The following is a 22,701-nucleotide window of genomic DNA, read 5'->3' on the forward strand; positions in this document are numbered from 1 at the left end:
TTTAGATTTCTCGATCGTCTTCCTCCCCGCTCAATTCTTTCACTCACGCGCACCCATACAAATATCTATCATATATACATACATATATATATGGTGGGTATATATATATATATACCCACTGATCAAGTATATACGTGAACGAACGTACAACTTCCCTTCACGTGGTTCGGGCAGCATCTGTACACGTCAGTGCGCACCTGGGTGGCGATCTTGTGTATTAAATTATCGTCGTGTTGATCTTGGACGCGAGCAGAGGATCGTTAGTTTTGCTCCGGGATCCCGCGATCGAGGACGCCGAGGATCCGTTCCTCTCTCAGCGTTCGTCCGTTCAACTCGTTGCTTCCAGCAACCGACCTCCCCCTCCTCCTACTCTTCTTCTTCTTCTTCTCTTCATCTTCTTATTTTTCTTTTTCTTCTTCTTCTTCTTCTTCTTCTTCTTCTTCTTCTTCTTCATCCTCTTATTTCTACGTCTCCCTTCATTCTAACCGATCTTTTTCCAGATATATAAATGCATACATATTCGTAAGATTGTACGTAAGATTATTACTCGTACTATTTCTCCTTCTCCCCACTCCTTCCCCTCTCTCTTCTCCTTCTCCTTCTCCTCCCAACTCTCCAGCCCACCTTTTACGTATACACACCTGCCGTAATAATCATTTCGATGACACAAACTTGCGCTTTCACTTGAAATATACATATATATATATATATATCTACTTACTTATATATTTATATGTATGGTATGCATTAATATTTATTAAGCATCGATATCTCTCTTGAAAACTTTCTTTTCTTACGAGTAAACTCTTAATTCAAAAGATATTTTTCTAGGAAATGTTTATGTTCATCGGAAGAAAGAACACAAGAACCGGGTCGTTTTAAAAAGAAAGAAAAAGAAGAGACAAAAAAGAAAAAAAAACAATAAAAAAGATAAAGCAAATGCGTACGTGATTCCCCTTACTCAGGTGAGGAGTAGTCCGTAAACGTCAAAGATTGGGCGAAAGAGGAGGAAAGAGAAAAATAAAAAGAGAGGTTTGAGAGGTTCCGGGAGCAACACGGGTGGGGCCTACGTTCGAGTAGAGAGTGAGGGTCTCAGGGTAAGGCCCAGGGTGCCTCATTGCCGCTTGATTTACGACCTTCCTCTTTTTTCGGTGCCTTTTTTATTCTTTCTTTTATTATTTCTTTATTTCTTTCTCAGCCTCCTTTCTTTTCCCTCTTCCTCTTCCTCGACGGGTATACGGTATACATATAACGTGTGTAGAGCACGTATCGCATCACGTCCCATGGCATATGTTATATGGTACTTGGTATACCGATGGCTTGCTTGGTGGCGGCGGCGGCCAATCGCCTAATTAGAGGACCCCTCCTTCCTTTCTTTTCTTTCCTTTTCTCTCTTTCTCTTTATCATTCTCTCTCTTTCTCTTCACCGTTTCTCCTTGGCACGCACCGCACGTAAAAACAAGAGTCCTATTCCGAAGCTGTGCTGCGTTCCCTCGCGAGAGTCCGACGAGGCCACCGTCGCTCTCATACGTACGATGAATGTATATATATAAAATGTAAGAATATATATATGTGTGTGCACGGAACGCCAATGCAAGCCTTTTCTCGCAGAGAGTGCCTCCCATTGGCGACGACTTCGACCGCACCTGCGATTAAGAATCATCGTATTTATGTTTTTCATCCGCCTAAATCTTTTAATGTCTCATACAAAATTCGACCAATCAACGATCCCCTATTTCTTAATTATTAACATGATATACTCGTTAACTCTATGAAAACTTGAAAACACTCTAAACACACCTCAAATAGATCATTTTATTTGTATCATCAATATACGGTATATATATATATATATTTATTTAATAAATTTTACCGAAAAATGGATTAAAAAAAGAAAATATTTCGTAAAAAATCAAACGTTGAAAAGAATAATTTTTTGTATAAAAAAGGCAAAAAGAAAAGTTTGGAAAGAAGTCGACGCCAATGGGCGGTTCTTCATAATAAGCTGACGAAGGCATTATATACATATATATATATATATATATATATATATATATATATATATATATATGTGTGTGTGTGTCTCGAGATATAGCTCTCTCGCGCGCAATTACAAGCGCGCGGGCCTCGTATGATCTTGGCGCTCAGAGGCCCTCCGGCAAGGAGCTTGTCCAGCAACTCCTTCTCACGATTGAGTCATCCGACACGGGAAAAGGACCACCTGGTGAGTGGTGGAGCCGACGCATCTAACGATACGCCGCATCGGTCAGTCTCGTGGCTTCTCCACCACTACCATTCTTCCTTACCCGTTCTCTTTCTCTCTTTCTTTCTCTTTCTATCTTCCCTCTCACCTTATGCCACCCTATCCTATCCTATCCTATCCTATCCTATCCTATCCTATCCTATCCTATCCAATCCACCGTATGTCAAGTTTCTCTACGTTTTATCTTTTCCCGCCGTGTTGCTTTTCTTCAAGCGATATATCCCGAAATGCGATAAAAAGGACTCGTCGCCTTTTCGGAAAGGACCAATACGTTTCATTTATCCTCTAACCTCTCTTTTTATATCATACTAATCTTATTTCTTTTATTATTCTTCTATACTTACAAGTAGACAAAAGTAACGAAAGAAGATAACTTTAAGAAGAATAAAAAATAAAAGGAACGAACTAACTCGCTCATTAGATTCGTCGAAGGAACTATATCGTACGTGCATTTAGAATTCCATTTTCTCATCTTTTATTCCAAGATGGCCCGTGTCGTCTATACTCTTGGTATATACAATAAATTAATTATCAAATGTTCAAATTTAATCTTTAATCTTCAAAATCTTTATGCTCTTCATATTCAAATTCTAATATTCTAATTGTATCCGTTTAAAGGTATTGTATATCTTGTATATACAGTACTATACTACCAATGATTAAACGTACAAACCAATTCGCTTATTCAATTGTGTATTGTGTAATACATTTAGAAATACATATACATTTAGAAAAGTTTCCTGAATTTTAGCGTAATAAAAAAGAAACAAATAAAAAAATCCAAAAAGAATAATTGAAGGTGGTCGATCAAAGAAATAATAGAAGAAAATAGAAGGCACGTGAGATAGGAGAAAGGAGATAGAAGTAAAGAGAGGAGAGAGGGGATATGGAAGGGGACTCCTTCCATACGACCTCGAATGTTCTCGCGCGAACGATCCGCGTCGTGCTGGCCGCGAAAGCGTGTGGCTTTTTGCCAAAGGGTATTTGCAGATTGCACACCTGTGCGTGGCTGCACCGAGGAAAGACCTCACCTGTCGAGCAACCGGTCTCCATTGACTTTTTCTTCGTTCGTGTACCCTCGTCACACCCCACACTCCCTCGCGGGGCCCGCTCCTTCCGCCCTCCCTACACCTCCCTTTGCCTCCCCCTTTAAGTTCTGACTTGACTTAACTCGAGTCGAGTCGACTCGACTCAACTCGATTCGCGGCCTTTCTCTCTCTTTCTTTCTCTTTCTTTCTCATGAAGCAGAAAGATACACGAAGCGGATAAGGGAACACCTATGCTTTGCAAGTTTGTACGTTCCTTCTCTCACTCCTCTCTCTCTTTCTATCTCTTTCTCTTTATTTGTCTCAGTCTTGCGTTTATGTTCAAATTTTTCTTCTCTGTCACACCATTGACGGTGTGTGTCACCACTCGCGCGACATCGCAGTCGTCTAAATATAGAGCCGATTTTTCGCGGAAAAAGAAACAGCCTAAGGATGTACAATGTACATAAGTAAATACTTATATATATATATATACGGATACATAAGTATATACTTGGATTGTACTCTGTATGTTCGCCGATTTTGTCGATGGCGATCCGGTTTGTGATCGTCGCTGAGGACTGACTTTCCAAAGGATATCGTTCCCACTCCAAGAATATGCTCGAGAAAGCCTAAGAAAAGTATATTCTTCGATTCGATTATTCTTCTGTACGATTCTTAGACATTGAAACTTGCTTACCGGGATCGAAATTTAAAAAAAAAAAGAGACAGGAGAAAGATCAAACGATTTATACATATGTATATGTAAAATTAGAAAGATAAGATAAGTCATGACAAATTTAAGAGATTTCGATCTTTATTAAGTATAATCTCACAAAAAGAAAAGACGTTTTCTTCTTCTTCCTTCTTCTTCTTTCTTATACATATGTGTGTTTGTGTGTGTGTGAGAAAGAGAAAGAGAAAAAAGAAAGACTTTGGAAATCCGTACGAAAGCATTTAACGATCCGGACTCTGAGGACTTTCCGAGGGCAAATTATCGGGCCGAAAGCAATTACCCGGTGGGGCCTCGATATATAGGGAGGAGGAGAGCGGGTCGAGAGTTCCGAGAATCGGCCAGGGCTAAAAATAAGATCCCACCCGGGAGCGATGATTATGTTCCGAAAAAAGAGAACCGGGCGAAACCTTCTCTCTCTCCTTTCTCTCTCTCTCTTTCTTGCCAGGCGCACACGCGGTAAAGGTGAACGCTGTGGTAAAGGAGTAGGAGGAAGAGAAGTAAGAGGATGATGAGAAGGAAAAGAAGAAGAAGAAGAAGAAGAAGACGAAGAAGGAGGAGGAGGAGGAGGATGAGGAGGAGCACACCGCGTAGATCGCGCGCAGGGGCCTCGGTTAATGAAGTTGTCGGTTGACGACGTTTACAGGTGGGGCCTGCCTGCGTGTGGTCCATTCACAGCGGCCGCCGCAGGACTGGTTAAGAGTTGCTTTACATCTTCACTCGTGAGACTCCTCGCCGTGAGAGGAGGAAGAGGAGGAGGGGAGAGGTTGTTGGTATACCTGGGAGCACCTCTTCCTCCTCCTCCTTATCCTTTTCTCTACCTCTTCTTCTTATTCTTAATCTTCTGTTCCTCTCTTTTTTTCAAAGCTTTTTAAAAAGAAAGAATGAAAGGAACAAAAACAACAACAAAAAATCACCGTTTCTAGACGATCGTTTATCCGATTTTTGAAGCAGTCCGTTCTCCCTATGTCTAGTTCAGAATTTGAAAATGTCTTCTTTTACTTAGATTTTATTTGAATGAAATTGAATTTTTGAATTACAGATAACAGCAGCAACAATGATGATGATGATGATGCATCGCGAACAAAAAGGTCAAACATCGTCGAGAAAGCAATCCTCCTTGTCGTCGTTGGGCGACCATTCAACGGTGTATGACAGGACGACGACCAGTTACGAACTTGGTATCTCGAATTCATCCTCATCCTTGTCGTCGTTGCCTTCGTCTTCGTCGTTGTATTCGTCGTCCTCGTCCTCATCATCAAAGACGAACTGCCCAAGTCTCTTGACTGTCTTAGCATGGACGGCTACGTTACTACTTGTATCATCTTGTCTTGGTATTGCCGATGCTGGTGTCCTCATGAGTCATCCCTTAGGCAAACGCTCTTACCTTGATCTCTCTTGCAAGGGCGTTTACGATAAGAGCATCTTCGCTCGCTTGGATCGCATCTGCGAAGACTGCTATAATCTTTTCCGAGAACCCCAACTTCATGTCCTATGCAGGTAATCTATTAAAAATCCTATATCTATATATATATAATTCAAATTTTTATCATTATTACATACATCCGATTACACTCAAATGATTACATTTAACAAACATTATTTTCATTTATAATATTGCAATCTTGGCAATTGAAATGGTACGCAAATTCAATGAGGATGTATTTAAGAACCTGATACATGACAAAATTAATTTTCAATTATATTGACTTTCATAATTTTTATTGAATCTTCTTACTTAAACCTTTTTTTTTCATTTGTTGTTAATTAAATAAGATAAGAACTTATTAAGAGGAAACCCATCAATTTATAGAAATATATTTTAATAAAAAGATAACACAACTATATATGACACGTCTTTGCATGCATCAATTGATTACATTAGTATCAAATTGAAAAAAATATTTAAGAAAATATGAAAAAAGAGGATTTTCAATAAGGTAATAAAAGAAGAAGAAGATCTTTTCTCGTCGAGGTAAACAGTCGTAAATCGTAAATCGTGATCTTGTTTCTTCTCATTCCACGTTGGCAGCTCGAAACGTAGAGCCGTGTTCGTGTGGCACGCGTATCGAAACGGAATGAGATTTCTCTTCTATTTATAGCTCTCACAAGAGCGAATGCTAACGCACAGCCGTTATTAGCTGCCGTTTCTGCCGAAGCGCGTTAAGAAGGAATGGATTAACGACCGTACCGAAAATAGAATCCTGTGTTCTGTCGATTGCGAAGGAAAAGCCGGATATATTTTTCTATATAAGTTAAAACGTATCTAATAAGGACAAACGGGAAATACTTTTTCTTTGTTTTTTTTTTATATTTTTTTTTTTCTAAATATTGTCAAATTTGTGAGAGAAAATGTCCTAAATTATTTCAGAGACTACTCGTAAATTTGATAAACACGATCTTTTAGTAAATAAATTGTTTTTTTTTTTTAATATACGTAAATTGTGTGTGTGCAAATTTTACACGATCTAGTTTTATATTATTATGAATTTTATAAACATTCTAAGATCCTAATGATTCTACCAAGAATATTAACAATACTGGAAAAAATGATCTTTGCAGATACCTGGATTTTTTAAACGTTATCGATTTCATTGATCATCTACACTTTTTACACTTTCAGGAAAACTCACACAACGATTTTAACAAACGCATTTAGATCCACCGGGCAGAATGATCTCAAGATTTTGAAGGACTAACCATAATATCTCAATTGTATTCCTCATAAAATTTTCTCTCATTTCCAGAAAAAATTGCTTCACCACCGACTACTTCAAAGGATGCTTAGAAGTATTATTGCTGACGGACGAGACGGAGAAGATCCAAATGTGGATCAAACAACTCCATGGGGCCGATCCCGGGGTTTAGGTAGCTTCTTTTTTTATGTTTATGATTTCATCATTTTTCGTTTATTCTTTTATTCCTAATCCCTTTTCTCGCATTTCCTTCCCTTTCCTATTCTTCTTTCTTGTTTCTAAATTTAATTAATTAACATCCTTAATTTAAAGTACCCATCCCTTAGTCGATCTAATCACATCGATCCAAACCAATTACATTACGATACATTTTTAAAAATATAAATCATATCATATATCTTCCTAACAAAATCCTCAATTTTCTACACAAATTTTTACGTATTTTCTTTTTTTATTAAATATAATTATTTACAATATAAATTGATTACGTTTATCTGTTATTTGTTGGGGGTATTTCTTGTTATTTTTTTTTAACTTTTTTTTATCTTTTCATTCGATTATTGTTGTTTTATTATATGCAATTTTTCGTTGCTTGTGTAAACGATACACCTGGACCCGATTAATGCCGATCGTACTTGGACGTATTCCTTCAAAATATCTTCTTAAAAATCACCTTTGGATCGAGAACTCTGCATCGAGAATCGAAAAGAGAGTATGTCTGTACGAAATTCTAAGTAATTTCGTCCCGAATACACATTACGTGTAATTGATTAGCAGTACTGTCAAAATATTTGTGCTAGATTGACTAAAAAAAAATGAAAAATATATTTTTCCAAAATATTTTATTAACAAATTCAAAATAATATCTAGCACTGTTAATATTCAGTACTGCTAGAAAATAGGAATACGAATCCATCCGTCTGTCCCTGATAAATATTTTTATTCTGTGACATATTTTTGACATATACAAATTTTTGTGAATTTTTTACATTGCAGCAATTTTCTATGCAAATTTTTTATCCCAGATTTTTTATGGGACTATTTTTCATGAATTTTTTTCCCTAAACACACATTTTTTAGATTCCACAAAGGGAGGAGCACGGCAAGATTTTTGGAAAATTTTTTCGCGATTTTGATCATTTTTTTGTGAACGAAAAACCCAAATTCCATTAATCCAACATTCTAACTACTTACTAAACTCATTGCCAGATTTAACTCTCTCTCCCTCTCTTTCTCACTCTCTTCTCTCTAAAAATAATTACATATACAAATTATTTGTTTGTCAGAATCGAAAAATATATTATTTTGTTGTACTTGAATATTTTTTAATTGTACAGTAAAAGTTTTACATGTTCAACATTTTGATAAGATAATATACATACCATATTTTGTATGGTATATAATAAAAAGAAATGATAATTTAACGCTCATATTACATTACATAATATTAGTTGATTGAAACGATTGTTTTTTACGGATAACGAACAAATCGATATAAATTTCATAATGGTTCCAAAAAAGAACTTGATTTTCGAAAGATCATAAAAGCACAGATTACATTAAGCACAGTTTGCTTTTTAGAAAATAATATCTTTAAGAAAATTATAACATATATATATAATATAATATATAATAATAATAAATATATTATACATAATAACATATTAATATATTTATTATTATATTATATATAATATAATACCATATATATATTATATATAAAAGGAAAAAAAAATTAAAAGAAAGATAAAAATGGATGTTAAATAAAAGAGAACGATAGAAAGACATATAGAGAGAAAGAGAGCCGGAAGATAATTCGTTAGCATCCGGTATTGACCCTCATGAGAGAGGGAAAAAGAGAAAGAGAAAGAGAAAGAGAGAGAAAGATCAATGGCCTCTCTTCTTCTCTGGTAACAGTGTGTATGATTCTGTTACTATAGATCTAATCCTGTTCGTTTTGTGGCATATCTTTTTTTTCTTTTTAAACAGGCAAGACTGCTTCAGCACTCAATACTTCATGAGCTGCATCCAAGCGTTGCTACTTGAGGACGAGAAGGAGAAGTTCCAAGGGATGGTCGAGTACCTCGGTCGCAAGAAGTAGAGGCGAGAAAGAAGAAGGAAGGAAGGATGGTAGAAAGGTAGGAAGAAAGGACGGAAGGATTTTGAAGGAATCAAGAAATGAAGAAAGGAAGGAAGAAAACACAAAGGCTCCTGCGGTGTTCCAAAAGACGAAGAGACTACGATAAACAAAAAACAGATGACAAATGAAATTTTAAGGAATCAACAACATGACGAAGAATTACGACGAAGAGGTGTGCATGTTTTTAAACAAGCAAACTCTTTACCGGAAATCTAACTCGAGCCGTTATCGTTCGATCATAATCAATTTTTAAAAAGAAAGAAATATTTTTTATATTTATTTGATCAGTATTTTTGATTAATCGTTTTTGCACAATATATTATTATTATATGCAATATTAATATTTTATTCATTAAAAATGATTTAATGTCAATGTTAAATTTCATTTCTTTTTATTACAATATAAATTTTAATTAAAAAATACTGGTATACTTTTTTGTTTTGCTACTTTTTCATTGATAAATATTTTGAATACTGATTTAAAGATGTTTAAAAAATACTGATCCGATAAATATCACCCTTTAAGAAGTATTTTTCAATTATTTTACAATTGTTCAGTAATATATATTAATAATACTAAAAACCGATCATCAAGAAAAGATAGATCAGTGGTCCCCAACTTTTTTTATTTACGTATAACTTATTGACAACTAATATCATTAAATTATACATCCTAATATTTGAAAAAATATTGCAATCTATATAGTTGCTGTCATTTCAAACCTTTTTCTAGATAAATCGCATTAATACAATATAAATACAAACAAAAATCGGCAATATTAATAAATTAGTTAAATTATTATGGCAATTTTGAAAATATCAAAAAAGTACGCCATGTTGGAAACCACTGATCTATATGATATATCGAAATCGTAACAGGATGATACTCATATTTTTCTTCTTTTAATCCAACCAATTAAATTTCTTCAAACGTAAGTACTTATAATAAAATAATTTATGTTTGATCAAAGCGTATTCGTAGGAATCAAAATCTACATCCAAGATTGATCTCGATTAATATATCTTTGGATTTTTTTTTTATTTATTTTTTTTCGTTCGAACGTCAACGAATCGCCTTGAAATTAAAATATATGCATCAGTCGTAGTCTCTTCGACTAACCAACAACAATTTAAAAGAAAATACGAAGAATAATGAGAAACAAACATACTAACAAAAAATATATACATATATACATATATACATATATATATACATACATATGTATATATGCATATATATATATATATATATCAAGCGAAACGGTACGATCGAGCTATAAGATTTCATCAAAACCCCATACGAATTCTAGTCGACAAAATATCTGCGCTCGCGCACTGCGCCACCTATATTTTTTTTTTTAATGCGTTCAATCATTATTAATTATTATTACTTAATAACTCGTCCTTTTATCGTGTTAGTTATTATTATTATTAATTATTATTATTATTATTATTATTATTATTATTATTATTATTATTATTAATTATTAGCTAATATTATTAATTAATATTATTATTTCCTTCTATTACGTAGGTAATGACAATGCCATAGGCATTTCGGAACATGCAGCGCATGACGATGACAATTGCACAGAATAAATAGTTAAAAATGAAGAAAAAAAATTATTCACGAGTCGTCAAAAAAAAAAAAAAACGAAAGAAAATTATTTTCACAATTGTGCCCATAATTATGAAAGTGGTCTAAGTCATGTATCTTTTGTTTCGAGATATTTAAAAATTTATATTTGAACACTATATGAATTCTATATAATATTGAAATAACAAACATTATCTGACGATTCATTTTTGACAATATTTTGGAAATTGCATTGAATTTATTTAGTTTAAAATAATGTGGTGCTTAATAACTGATAAACTCTTTTTTTCATTTTGACTTACATTAGACCACTTTCATAATTACGGGCACAATTATCTCTTTATCATTCCACTATATTTTAATAACGTATATATACGATTTAGTGTGAAAAAGAATTATATACGAAAGGTAGAATAAATTGCAAATGGTGGACTCGTGAATGATCTGTGCAATCTTTGTCACAAGTAAACGCAGGAGCTTAATGTTTGAGCTCCTACATATACATATTATTATTCTTGCAAATCTTTATTTATTTTTTTCTACGAGTCTAAGGTCGTATAATCTTTTTGTTTTTCTTTTTTTAATAACATTTAATAGAAAGAGAAAGAGAGAGAATAGTATTATTATAACTCGTGTGTACCTATTTAACATTGCAGCACGCGCGTATTTTATACGCCACGTCTTCGCGATAGCTTTATTTTCAAAAAAGAGAAAACACAACACGAATTTTTTAAATGTATATATATATATATAAAAATTCTAAAAATGCATTCTGAAAATTACTTTAACTGACAAATAATTTTTAAAAGGTATAATTAAAATTTGTATGAATTAAATTTAATTATTATTTATTTGAAAATAGAATATATCATAAATTCTTACATACGACCTTTGAAAAAAAATTTTTTTAAATTGTCTTTTTCTCTTTTACGAAAAAAAGCAATGTGCGAAAATCCGCAATACTCTTCCGATATATCTAAAAATAATAATAATAACAACAACAACAACAACAACACAAGAAATCGTCACACGCGCACAAAACTGTGACGCGTTAGAAAGATACGAACCATTCCAAAAAACAGTATTGAAACCATTCCGCCTCTCGTTGATCTTCCTCGAACGCGTTTGTTCGAATCCTGTGTTCCCACTTCATCTCCCATTTATTTTTCCTCCTTCTCCCCACTCTTTAATCTTTCTTCGTTGGATCCTTTCCGCGTTCTCTTCGTTTGTCGAATTTAGAATCTTCTAGTACTACATATTTTTAAATAACAATTTTGATGACTTTCAAAATGAACAGAAATTTTCAATGTAGAGATCTACGTTACCGATCGATTCCGATTCTATATACGATCAGAATGCATAGGAATTTAAAATGATCCAAATATTCTAATTAACATTCCATTATGAGAAGATATTAATTTCTCTGTTCTGAAGTATTATATATAATTGCGTTTAAGAAATTGTTAAATATATATCACGAAAGTTATTTTGTTTCTTTTGTTATTTTATTTAAAAGTATTAGAAAGAAAGATAGTTCTTCGATTTGCAAGCAATTCGTTCGTCTTTTTTCTTTTATATACATATATAAATATATATATATATATATATATATATAAATAAAACCATGAGTTATGTAAATGAGATAAGAAAGATTATATATACAAATATTTTGTTCTTTGTTGCGAACGATTTATCATTTCTTTATTTTCTTAAAAATATTTGCTTTTTCACAAAATAAAAAGGAAATAATTAATTTCTTATACACACATACACATATATCTATATATATGCTTTGTTAATTATATAAAATTTTAATTATTGATATATTAAACAATTTAGAAAAAGAAATACTTTTAAAAAAGAAAAAAGAATGAATCGTAAACCGCACAAAACAAGTTTGAATTCCAAAAAAAAAATGTATTGTTCATGGATGATACGAGTGATTTCGACGACCGTAGAGGCTCTGTCTTTCTTCCTAACTTTTTCATCGAATTAATCTTCTATATCTAATATTGGAAAGACTTTTACGTTTCTGAGTCTCTCTTTAACTTGATATTTCCTGTTCATTATCATCTCATCATCATCATCATGTTATCATCATCGTTATTATCGCTATTATATAATGCTATTTTTATTATTATTATTATTATTATCATTATTATTATTATTATTATTAGTTATATACGAATAGATGAATACTCTAAAACATTTCACAAAAGATGACTTCTTTTTAAAATAATTCTGTATGTATAATATGTAATCTTTTTCGCTTATGCGAGAATATAGTGCGCATTCAGCAATCGCAGTAAATTTACTATTACCGCAGATACAGAAAAAGAACAACAACAACAACAAAATGAATTTACATGTAATGTGTGTATCTTCGATAATAGTACGGAAGAAAGAAAGTTTTTAAAGAGAACGAAGATATTGTAAAAGAGGGTAAAATGATTATTTATAAATATATATTTACATTATATACGTATATCAAATGCGATGTATATTTATGTATGTGCATGCATTAAAAACACGTATATTCATTCACACGTAAATGAACTTGGCCTGTGTATATATATATATAATATATATATTATATACAAATATAAAAATATACTGAACAAAATGAAAAAAAAAAAAAATAAAGAGATAAAACGTATGTACATGTGATCATCTCATGTACCTAATGTACAATTAACACAACACGAGTATATCCACAAACTATACTTGTTTCGCGTTAATAAACGGATCAATCCAAAATTATTATGTCTTTTTCTTTACTTTTTATCCCCTATATATATATATATATATATTAAATTAATTTTATTATTTATTAAATAAAAATATAAACTTGTGCGTGTAAGAGAAAGAGATAGTAATCATAAAAGTAATACATTAGATTAAAATTTCTAAAAAAAATTAATTTATTGCATTATTCGTATACCAATGTAATTATACGGATTATACAATAAAATAACTTTAAAAAAAGAATTGTTAACTTATTAAACTATTATTTGTATAATATTAATGACAAACAATTTATTATTCTATATCTTAATTTTCACTTTATTTTCACTCAAAAAAAAAAAAAATTCTCAAATATTCAATTTTTCAAAAAACTTATAGACACATACTTACATAGTTATCGTTTGTTATAATAGCAAAAAAAAAAATAAAAAAAAAGGGAAAACGAAAATACTTCCAATCTTTTTAATTCAATTTGAAAAATATTTTTGTTAATTTTTTAATCAAATATATTAAGTACTCTATGCCCCGATGAAAAAAATTTGATTTGTATAAATCGAAAATAGAAACATGAAAAAAAATATCATTTACTATATAATAGAATAGTAATAAAATGTTTACGCAAATATATGATCTTAGGGCAAGTCCAAATTGATAAAAAGAGATAGAAAATTTACAAGATCTCATAATCTAATAATATTATAATTATTAATTTTATCAATCTCAAATTGATAAAAAGATAGGAAGTTTACAAGATCTCATTATTATAATTATTAGTTATCTTATTCTATATGGTATCGTGATATCTTCATTATATTTTCTTTTCTTGTTTTTATCCTTGAAAATAGTTACAAATGTATACAAGATGGTAACATTGTGTACTACCATATATGTTAATATTATGATACAGTATTCACTTGGTTTATTTTAAACGTAATCCTTTAATTCATTAAATTTGATGATATTGAACAAGTCTATATTACATTTGCAAAAGAATTATTAAATGAAAGTTATAAAAAGAAGCTTTTTTTTTTATTCATTCTTTTTGTACTGTCAAATAAACGTCATTGGAGGATTCATGATCTTTCTTGATTTTCGGTAACTTCTAAACATTATATTATTAACGCATACATTCTTCTTAAGAATCAAAGTTATCGGCAAGTGAAAATTCTCTTACAAAAATAATTGAACTTTTTAATATTAAATTTAAAAAACGAGATAGAGGGAGAAAGAGATATTGCTTTATTTTATTGTATGTAATATTATGATTGATTTTAGACATGTGTGTTAATGAAGTGAGAGTGTGCGTTTTTAAAATTCTTTAATTTTTAAGTAAAGAAAGTAAAGAATCTTTTTTCTTTTTATTTATTTTTTTTTCATTTTTGTTTTTTTTCGTTAAATGAACACGTAAGAGAGATCTATATTCTTATATATTAACTAACTGGAACATTCTTCGTTTTACCTTTATATAAATAATTTAAAAAAAAAAAACAATTAAATGAACAAATGAAATGAATAAAGTTCCAATAGAAATTTTCTCATCAAAGTACTGCGACATGAGAGACAACCTTTTCTGACGTATAAAAAAAATGATTATATATACTATACTATATACTTCACAATTAATTTCATTAATGCTAATCATTCTCTCATTGTGTGCATTCCTAATGTAATAGATTATATATGTATATATATAAATTAAATGTGATACTTGTGAAAAGAGTTATGAATTTTCTTTTCTTCTTATTCATTCCCTCGAATTACAATGTCAAAGTTGTTTATTATAAAAAAGGCACGCGTCAAGTCTGAATTGTCTATCACATCTTCTACCTTAATATTGTTAAATCGTAAAGAAGTTTTACGCAAGGATAGTAAAACTATGTTATTCCTATCATTACGTAATCATGCTGGTTTTCCATGAACACGAAATCTGTACAAGCAGGTGTATTCCAATTCTCCATGATTGCTATGAATTCTTAACTCTACGTACTCGTATGGTTTTACAATTTTAGTATTCTATGTAGAACAAAAAAGAAATGTATGTATATATAAAAATGTTTTTTGATCTTTTTCTATTTCATTCTTAAATTCAACTTACCTGTACAGGAAAATATTGTAAATTCTCATCAGAGTCTAGAAATTCATAGTCACCAAACATAACTGGCTCAGGATCATTCTGATCAGTTAAACCCTATGAAATGCAATCACATATATATTATACAATAATAATAATAATATATTAAAGAGAAAAAGAGGGAGAAAACGATTATAAAATATATATTTTTATTACCCAAACGTTGAATTTACGTGGTGCACTCTCCATTTTCTCACTTGGTAATATAGATTTAGCTACATGTTCAACAGTAAAACCAGTTACAAATATAGAATATCGCAATTTAATCAACAAGTATCCTGGAAAACCTTGAAATGGCCAACAAGCACCGGGCTGTATCGGATTTCTTTGTATTACTGTTCGAGGATTATTATTTTCAGAATAAATTGTCAGACCTAATAGCTTTAAAGATCTTGATTTGACGCTATACATTTGAGTACATCGTGTACTAATAATTTCTCCTCCTAAAAATAAAATTCTTGATTACTATGAAAATCGACTATACAATAGAAATAATTATTTTATTATGTAATAATTAACTTCACCTGCAGTTTCTAAAGCATAATCTACACGTCCAGTTTTATCAGCATCGTATATCTTTAATCTATCATTTATTATTTTAAGAATCTTTTCATCCAATGAAAGATCTTCTTTAATGGCATAATTAGCACCAATTGAAATATCTACAAATCATATTAACAATGATATATGTGCCGGTATTTATAACAGTGAACTAAATTGGAAAAACGATTTTTATGATTTATTTTATAATATAAAATAAATCATAAAATAAATTAGTATATATATATATATATCTTTAAAAGAAAAATAATATCGATTAATAAACCTTTATCTGTTAATAATTGTTTTAATTTTTCAAAAATTAAAGAAAAATCCTTCGAAGAGGTAGTACTTCCAAAGTATTCCCCTAAAATATTATCGACCTCTTTGCGTAAAGTTTCAGGTACAAGAAGCTGTTTATTTGAATCACAGCACGATTTTGTCTGTGAATTTTGAGTTTTCTCCACGATTACGTCATTGGTAATCTTAAAATTAAGATTACTTATCCTATTTTCCATTTCCAATATTTTTTCCTATAAAAAATAAAATTTTGAGTATCTGTTTATATGAATTACAATATATGTATCAATAAATACTATTTACTTACGTTAATTCTCTGCAAAGTATCAATTTCATTTTCTTTTTGATTTTGCAATATCTGACTAATATTTATTAGGTACTCCTAAACATAGATAAACAAATTGAAAATAATTACACATTAATTTTGAAAAATGAAAAAAAGGAAAATAAGAAAAAAAAATATACTTACAGTTGAATAAGAATCTTCTAGTTTAGTTATTCTTTCATTTAATCTATTGATTATTACATTTAAATTATAATTGCTGCTAGTCGAATGATCTTCTTCATTTTGTGCACTCTTTTCCATAACCCTTTGTACATTTTCTAATATGGTATTTGTTTTACTGTTACTTGCCGCTTTAACTTTGAGAGTAGAAAGGAATGATTGAATGTATGGCATCCCCCAATAACCTGGAATAATATTTACAATAACGATAATATTTTCTATAAAAACATATTTCATTATTTTCAATTATTATTCCATTCTCTAGTTACAGTATTGGTACCAAAGATAAGAAAGAAACAAATTTGATATAAAGGATTGAACATTTTGGCATATTAATTTTGCTATGTAATGCGATTACTTAAAAAAAAAACAACAATAAAAAAGAAACTGATGTGCTTAATTCAATACGGTAACTGAGAGAAGGATAGACGAAGGAACTCACCAATCTGATGATTGATCGCTTGTGTATGCCCAAGTTGTTGAGGCTAAGAAATTCCGCCTTATCACCAGTTGAATTATCCTCCTTCTATCCTTCTCCCATCACATATGTAATATTTTTTTTACGAATTTTATATTTAAAAAAGAAAAAGAAATAGAAAAAAAAGAACACTTATAAGTGACACCCTGACGTTATCTCACTACATAAATTCATTTATTTATTGTAATCACTGTTGGGTACATAGAAAAATAATTTCTGAAGTATGAACGTGCTTACACAGAGACTTTATAGAAACAATATAAGGAATAACAATATTTACATTAAGATTAACTGAAAGTCAATATTATTTTTTCATTAATATATATATATATATCAAATAAATCTTTAATATTGATCAAACAATTAAAGATAAAAACTCAAATAAAAGCAATATTTATAAATATTAGTAAATCTCAATTGATATAATTGAGAATAGCAAGAAAATGCAATATATTATATCATATATTATTCATATATATACTTATGTATAGAATATATTAATATATTAAGTGCTCTATTTTATATAAACTCTCACATATATTAATAATAATTTTTTATACAAATGTATAACACAAGCAAAATGAAATAAACTCAGTAAATAAAGAAATAAAACAATCAATGAATAACACATAGGATATTGTAAAAAAAAAAAAAGTAAAATTTAAATATATTTAATACTTTTAGAGAAACTCAACATATTTAAAAGAGAAAAAACATCTATTAAGTTATATGAGGAAATCAGTAACAATAAATGTATATAAAATTGTATATATATAATTAATGTTACTGACAGACATACAACTATTATTAGGCACGACCACAACGTGGGAATAGTTCATACAATCATCATCACGAAAAGGATTTAAGCAAATCCTTTTCGTGATGATGATTACAAAACTAAAAATTTATTGTTAATTTTAAAAAGTTTTTTACCCTGCAAATTTGAATATCACACGTATAATTATATTCTTTAACATTTTATATTAATATAAAATGTAAAGATATATCTTGTGATAAATCAGAAGTTGCTTTAACTAAACTATGTGATACACATTAGAGATCGTGCTTATAAGAGTCCTTATTTTTTTATGTAAATGTAACTTTCAGTTAATCACCAGATCAAATTCCAAACAGTGTTAGGTACTTTTGGCAAAGACACGTTCAAATTAGATACAGGTTCTAAGAAATAATATGTAATGGATTTGAAATATCCTGAAAAGAACTCGTATATAGGTAACGTTAACTTGGCAATTTCATTGAAAATATAATAAACCGTCTCGGTGACACCATAGTGTATATTGTGTAGATAGTCCAGGCAGATAAAGGAATGCTTTAACATGAAGTAAGCACCTGCAACAAAACGAAGAAGCAGGCCAGTCTAGGTTTACCTGTCTTTCTGATGTTCTTCCATGAAAGACACTAATGAAAAAACTATTAGTTTGGATAATAGAAAAAAATATTAATTTTTTTATCTAATATCAAAATTTAAAATGAAGCTTTTCAAAAACAGGATATTGTTATAATAAATTAATTAAAAAAAAAAAACTCACCAGCTAAAAGAAGCAATGGAATTAGGGAAATCCATATAATTTTTGATCCAAATATGCGTTTCCTTATACCTGAAAATCTGCTTAACACCCAACAATCAAACAAATGTAGTTTGACTAATCCTAAGTAAACATACCGCCCAATAAACCACCATTGTCTTCTCCAATATGATTCTACATATAAATCAAAAACACTTTTGATTCACTCTATTTCACTTCATATATAATATTAAACTAATTAAAAAATAACAATACCATTATAACGAATGAATTCATGATGAGTATAATATTCTCTTTTTCTGGATGTTCTGATTTTAAGAAATTCAAGTGATTTAAGAAACCAAGCTACGAGAAGTATTTTAAATTTTAAAAATATTTGCGTTATCTTCCATCTTTGAGTATTTTGAAGTGAGGTTGATGGCATGATTTCATTTAATTCTGTATTAGAATCATATCTATAAGTATCATTATAATCTATAGATGGCTTTGTCCATGAAGGATACCTGGTTAAAATAATATTTTTTTGTTAAATAAATGTCACACATAAATATATGATTTTATCTTATCTCTTATATAATATTTTAAAATCAATTACAAACCTTTGTCGAATACTTTGGGAATCCGTAGATTTTGTAGAAATAACTTTTCTATGCATTGTGTATTGTTCGATATGTGTTTTTTTTAACATTGTTGATCTTGATGAAAAATTAGAAACACTGGCACGTGAGGAAGTAGATAGATTATCTACAGACTATAAGTCAAATTGAAAAAAAAAAAACAAGAAAATCAAATATATTAGATACTTCCTAGATCTGTATTTAAAAGTTTAGACAACATTACACCATCAAACTTACTACAAGATTTTGATCAATTGTATCCTTAGGGCCAGAAGAATCTAAAGTATCACCTAATCCACTTTCAGATGTAGTTAAGGAAGATTGCCTTAAACTCTCCTGATTTGTTGATATTACATTATTGATATTATTACTAGAATCCGAATGTATTGAACATCTGGACATATTAGGCATTGCAAGTATACCTGGTGCTATTTCATAACGACATTGTGACTTTTGTGAATAAGTATAATCTGTTTTTGGAAATTTGCTGAAATAATAAGAATAAACTTTTTTGTGAAAATATGAACCGATTGTTAGTTAAAGAAGTTTACAAGTACAGATTTGTTTACTTTAAAATGCTAATGAACAAATTGATATTGAACGATATTACGCATTTTTTTTTTTATTCTTTTTGAGTAAAATTTATTTACGTCTCCTAATTTATGAACGCAAACAAATATAGTGATAAGAGGTTAACATAACTATAGTTTAAAAGTAACTTTACTTACTTCCACCATTCTCCAGCTTGCTTATATATCTCATAGGCAGAACCTGGTCTACTTGGTAAGTCTTCTCTTTCTCCTTCTTCCGAAGAATAATCACTGCTGATTACTCTATGCGGTGTTATACTCTTACGCATTTTTTTTGGTGTAATATCGCTTGATTCTTCTTTGGTGTCATCTTGTCCGTTTAAAAATATTTGTCGTTTAGCTCTCTGACGTTCAGAACGTCGTTCTACTTTTTTAGATGCCATTGACACAGAACTATCTGATTGTTTATCTACATTTTCAGATATAATTTCTGATATAGGTTCTTGTACATTTTCATTTATTGTCAGTATATTTTGATCACGCACTTTGCTGACATTACCTGACCTAAAATTTAACCAGTAGAAAACAAAATAATCAACAACTATTCTATTTTGAAATAAATCATCTTATAATATTTTTCACAATACAAATATAACTGAATCATACATCGATCTACTACCCGATCTTGTTATAATTCTAGCTTCTGCAGGAGTATGCGATCGTTCTCTACTTATACTTCTTAAGTCATAACGATGTTCCGCTTGTTCGGTATCTACCAAAGTTTTATTTGATACCAATGGTGTATGAGAACGAGATCTACTTCTACTCCGTAATTCATAATGATGCTGTTCACTTTCCATTTTCCTGCCAAGTTATGAGTAATAATCTATTTACATAAATGAAATAAATAAAAAAACAATAATAATGATAACTTAATATTATGTCCTAATATTCTAATTTAAAGAAAATATAAGAGCTACAGAATGGTGTACCGTACTAAAGGCACACTCTGAGTAGACCAAAAATCTTTGGCTTGAATTAACAGAAACATATGTCTAAGTTTAGCTAAAAATAGTCCCCCTCCACTAAGGTGGGAAAACAGCCCTCTCAACTGAATTCCTATTTCTAGCCTCCTCTACCCTCATTCTCTTCTCTTCTCTTCTCTCTTTTTCTTTCTCTTTTTATCTCTTTCTCTCTTTCTCTTTCTCTTTCTCTTTCTCTCTCTCTCTCTCTCTCTCTCTCTCTCTCTCTCTCTCTCTCTCTCTCTCTTTATATATCTTCTTACTTATGATTTAGAAATTAAATTTAAGAATTAAAATCCCCAGAAATGAAAAATATCTAGAATTACACAAAACAAATTGTGTACGTGTGTATAACTATAATAAAATTATTACTATTAATGCAAAATATAATAAATATTCAATACAAATCTTAATGAAACTTTTAATAAATTCAAGGATAAATCTTGTTATGCACTCTATATATGTATAATGTAAAAAAGAAAAATCATTAGGAATATATTACGTGATTTAATGAAAATATTTTTAAATATTTCTAACGTTTGTTTTGAATTATCACTTGTTAAAAATATTAATCAAATACGCAAGAAAGAAATATATACATGTTGCATAACATTACATTCTAATTATATATAAATATACATCTTAGAATTTTTAATTGTATAATTTTCCAATTACGAAGAAAAAAAATTCTAATGCATTAATAATCAGAAACTTTCCGTTAAATGTAAAAACAAATTCAATATTTACCCACCTATGATACTTCTCAAAAACAAAATACTAATCCACTTAATATTTTTTATTCTCACATACTATCTCGCATGCACGCATTACATACGTGCGTGATCTTTAAAAGATAAACCGTATTTAACCTTTAAAACTGATTACAGATTACAAACGCCATCTCGTAAATAAAATCTAACAACGATACAAATATTGGTTAGATTCCTATCATAAAATTCAGACTACTTTTAAATGAATCTAATATCAATTAAAATCTAATTCTATATACTAATATTATATATAAAATAGTTACTTACAATTGAACATATCTTTATTTTTTTAATAAAATAAAAGAAAAGAACTTTTTATAAAATTGGCGGTTTACTTTACACAATTTTCATTAATTAAGCACACATAAACACGACAAACACACACATACATTTATATTTAACGAGTATTTATATATATACATATATATATATGTATATATATGTATAAAAATATAAATTAAAACTATTAGACTAGATCGTTTCCTTTTTTGTGTTGCATTTACATATACGTTTTACATAGAATTATTACGCATGAAAACTGACAAACTCTTGTTTTCTCTCTCTATCTCGTGCGTGTATGCGCGCGCATCATATATTTCGTAAGAAGAGTGGGTCTTTAAAGATAAGTAGTGGGGGAAGGAAGAGATAAAACTGTCGCCTAAAGAGTATGACGTAAATTTTGTATAAAAACCCCCATATATGAATCATGGTGTACCCGCTTAATATCCGCTTAATACCCGCTTTATACGTATACTTGGCATATTACATTAAATGCTATATGAGCAAAGATATAGAACATTCAAACAGATAAATTTTTACGACTTTCGTTTATAATAATAACAATAATAATTCTAATATATTTATTAACTATGCCTATACAAATGAAAAATAACTTAATTATACTTATACATTTAAATATAAGTTTTTATTAAAATTTTATTAAATCTTTCACTTTTTACAATTACTTTTGTAATTCACAATATTTTTTCGCTTATCTATTCTTACTAACTAGCTTATCATATTCTTATTCTCGTTAAATCTTAGTAAGTCGCTATCTTACTC

The 22,701-nt window shown here is 29.9% G+C and overlaps 2 protein-coding genes across 15 annotated transcripts in view; one reads left to right on the plus strand and one right to left on the minus strand.

Moving 5' to 3' along the window:
- Window positions 1–13,211, plus strand: part of ITP (ion transport peptide) — a 42,052-nt gene extending 28,841 nt beyond the window's left edge. For 9 of the 10 annotated variants that reach the window (XM_015319381.2, XM_015319384.2, XM_015319383.2 and 6 more), the window contains 3 exons: window positions 5,064–5,521; window positions 6,769–6,889; window positions 8,707–13,211. In XM_015319381.2, the coding sequence (XP_015174867.1) occupies window positions 5,079–5,521; window positions 6,769–6,889 (564 nt within the window). In that variant the 5' untranslated portion in view covers window positions 5,064–5,078 and the 3' untranslated portion in view covers window positions 8,707–13,211. The remainder of the gene's footprint in view (window positions 1–5,063; window positions 5,522–6,768; window positions 6,890–8,706) is intronic. The other variant, XM_089177781.1, reaches the window with a different exon arrangement.
- LOC107065525 (uncharacterized) lies at window positions 12,056–22,204 on the minus strand. 5 transcript variants are annotated; one of them, XM_015319298.2, is made up of 14 exons: window positions 21,907–22,204; window positions 20,514–20,711; window positions 20,046–20,411; window positions 19,555–19,804; window positions 19,300–19,451; window positions 18,956–19,203; window positions 18,704–18,874; window positions 16,640–16,860; window positions 16,478–16,552; window positions 16,157–16,403; window positions 15,855–15,992; window positions 15,487–15,773; window positions 15,295–15,387; window positions 12,056–15,212 (listed from the first exon to the last, which is right to left on the minus strand). In XM_015319298.2, exons 2-14 carry the CDS (start codon window positions 20,705–20,707, stop codon window positions 15,099–15,101), a joined length of 2,556 nt encoding a protein of 851 aa, XP_015174784.1. In that variant the 5' UTR covers window positions 20,708–20,711; window positions 21,907–22,204; the 3' UTR covers window positions 12,056–15,098. The 5 variants fall into 5 exon arrangements, with proteins under 5 accessions (XP_015174784.1, XP_015174782.1, XP_015174783.1 ...); XM_015319296.2 differs by having other exon boundaries at window positions 20,514–20,733; XM_015319297.2 differs by lacking the exon at window positions 21,907–22,204 and adding an exon at window positions 21,621–21,834 and having other exon boundaries at window positions 20,514–20,733.
- Window positions 22,205–22,701: the final 497 nt, after the last annotated feature.

Source organism: Polistes dominula, unplaced genomic scaffold (assembly GCF_049000335.1).
Source record: "Polistes dominula isolate Pdom_NZ unplaced genomic scaffold, Pdom_raw_medaka contig_24, whole genome shotgun sequence".
Lineage (NCBI taxonomy): Eukaryota > Metazoa > Arthropoda > Insecta > Hymenoptera > Vespidae > Polistes > Polistes dominula.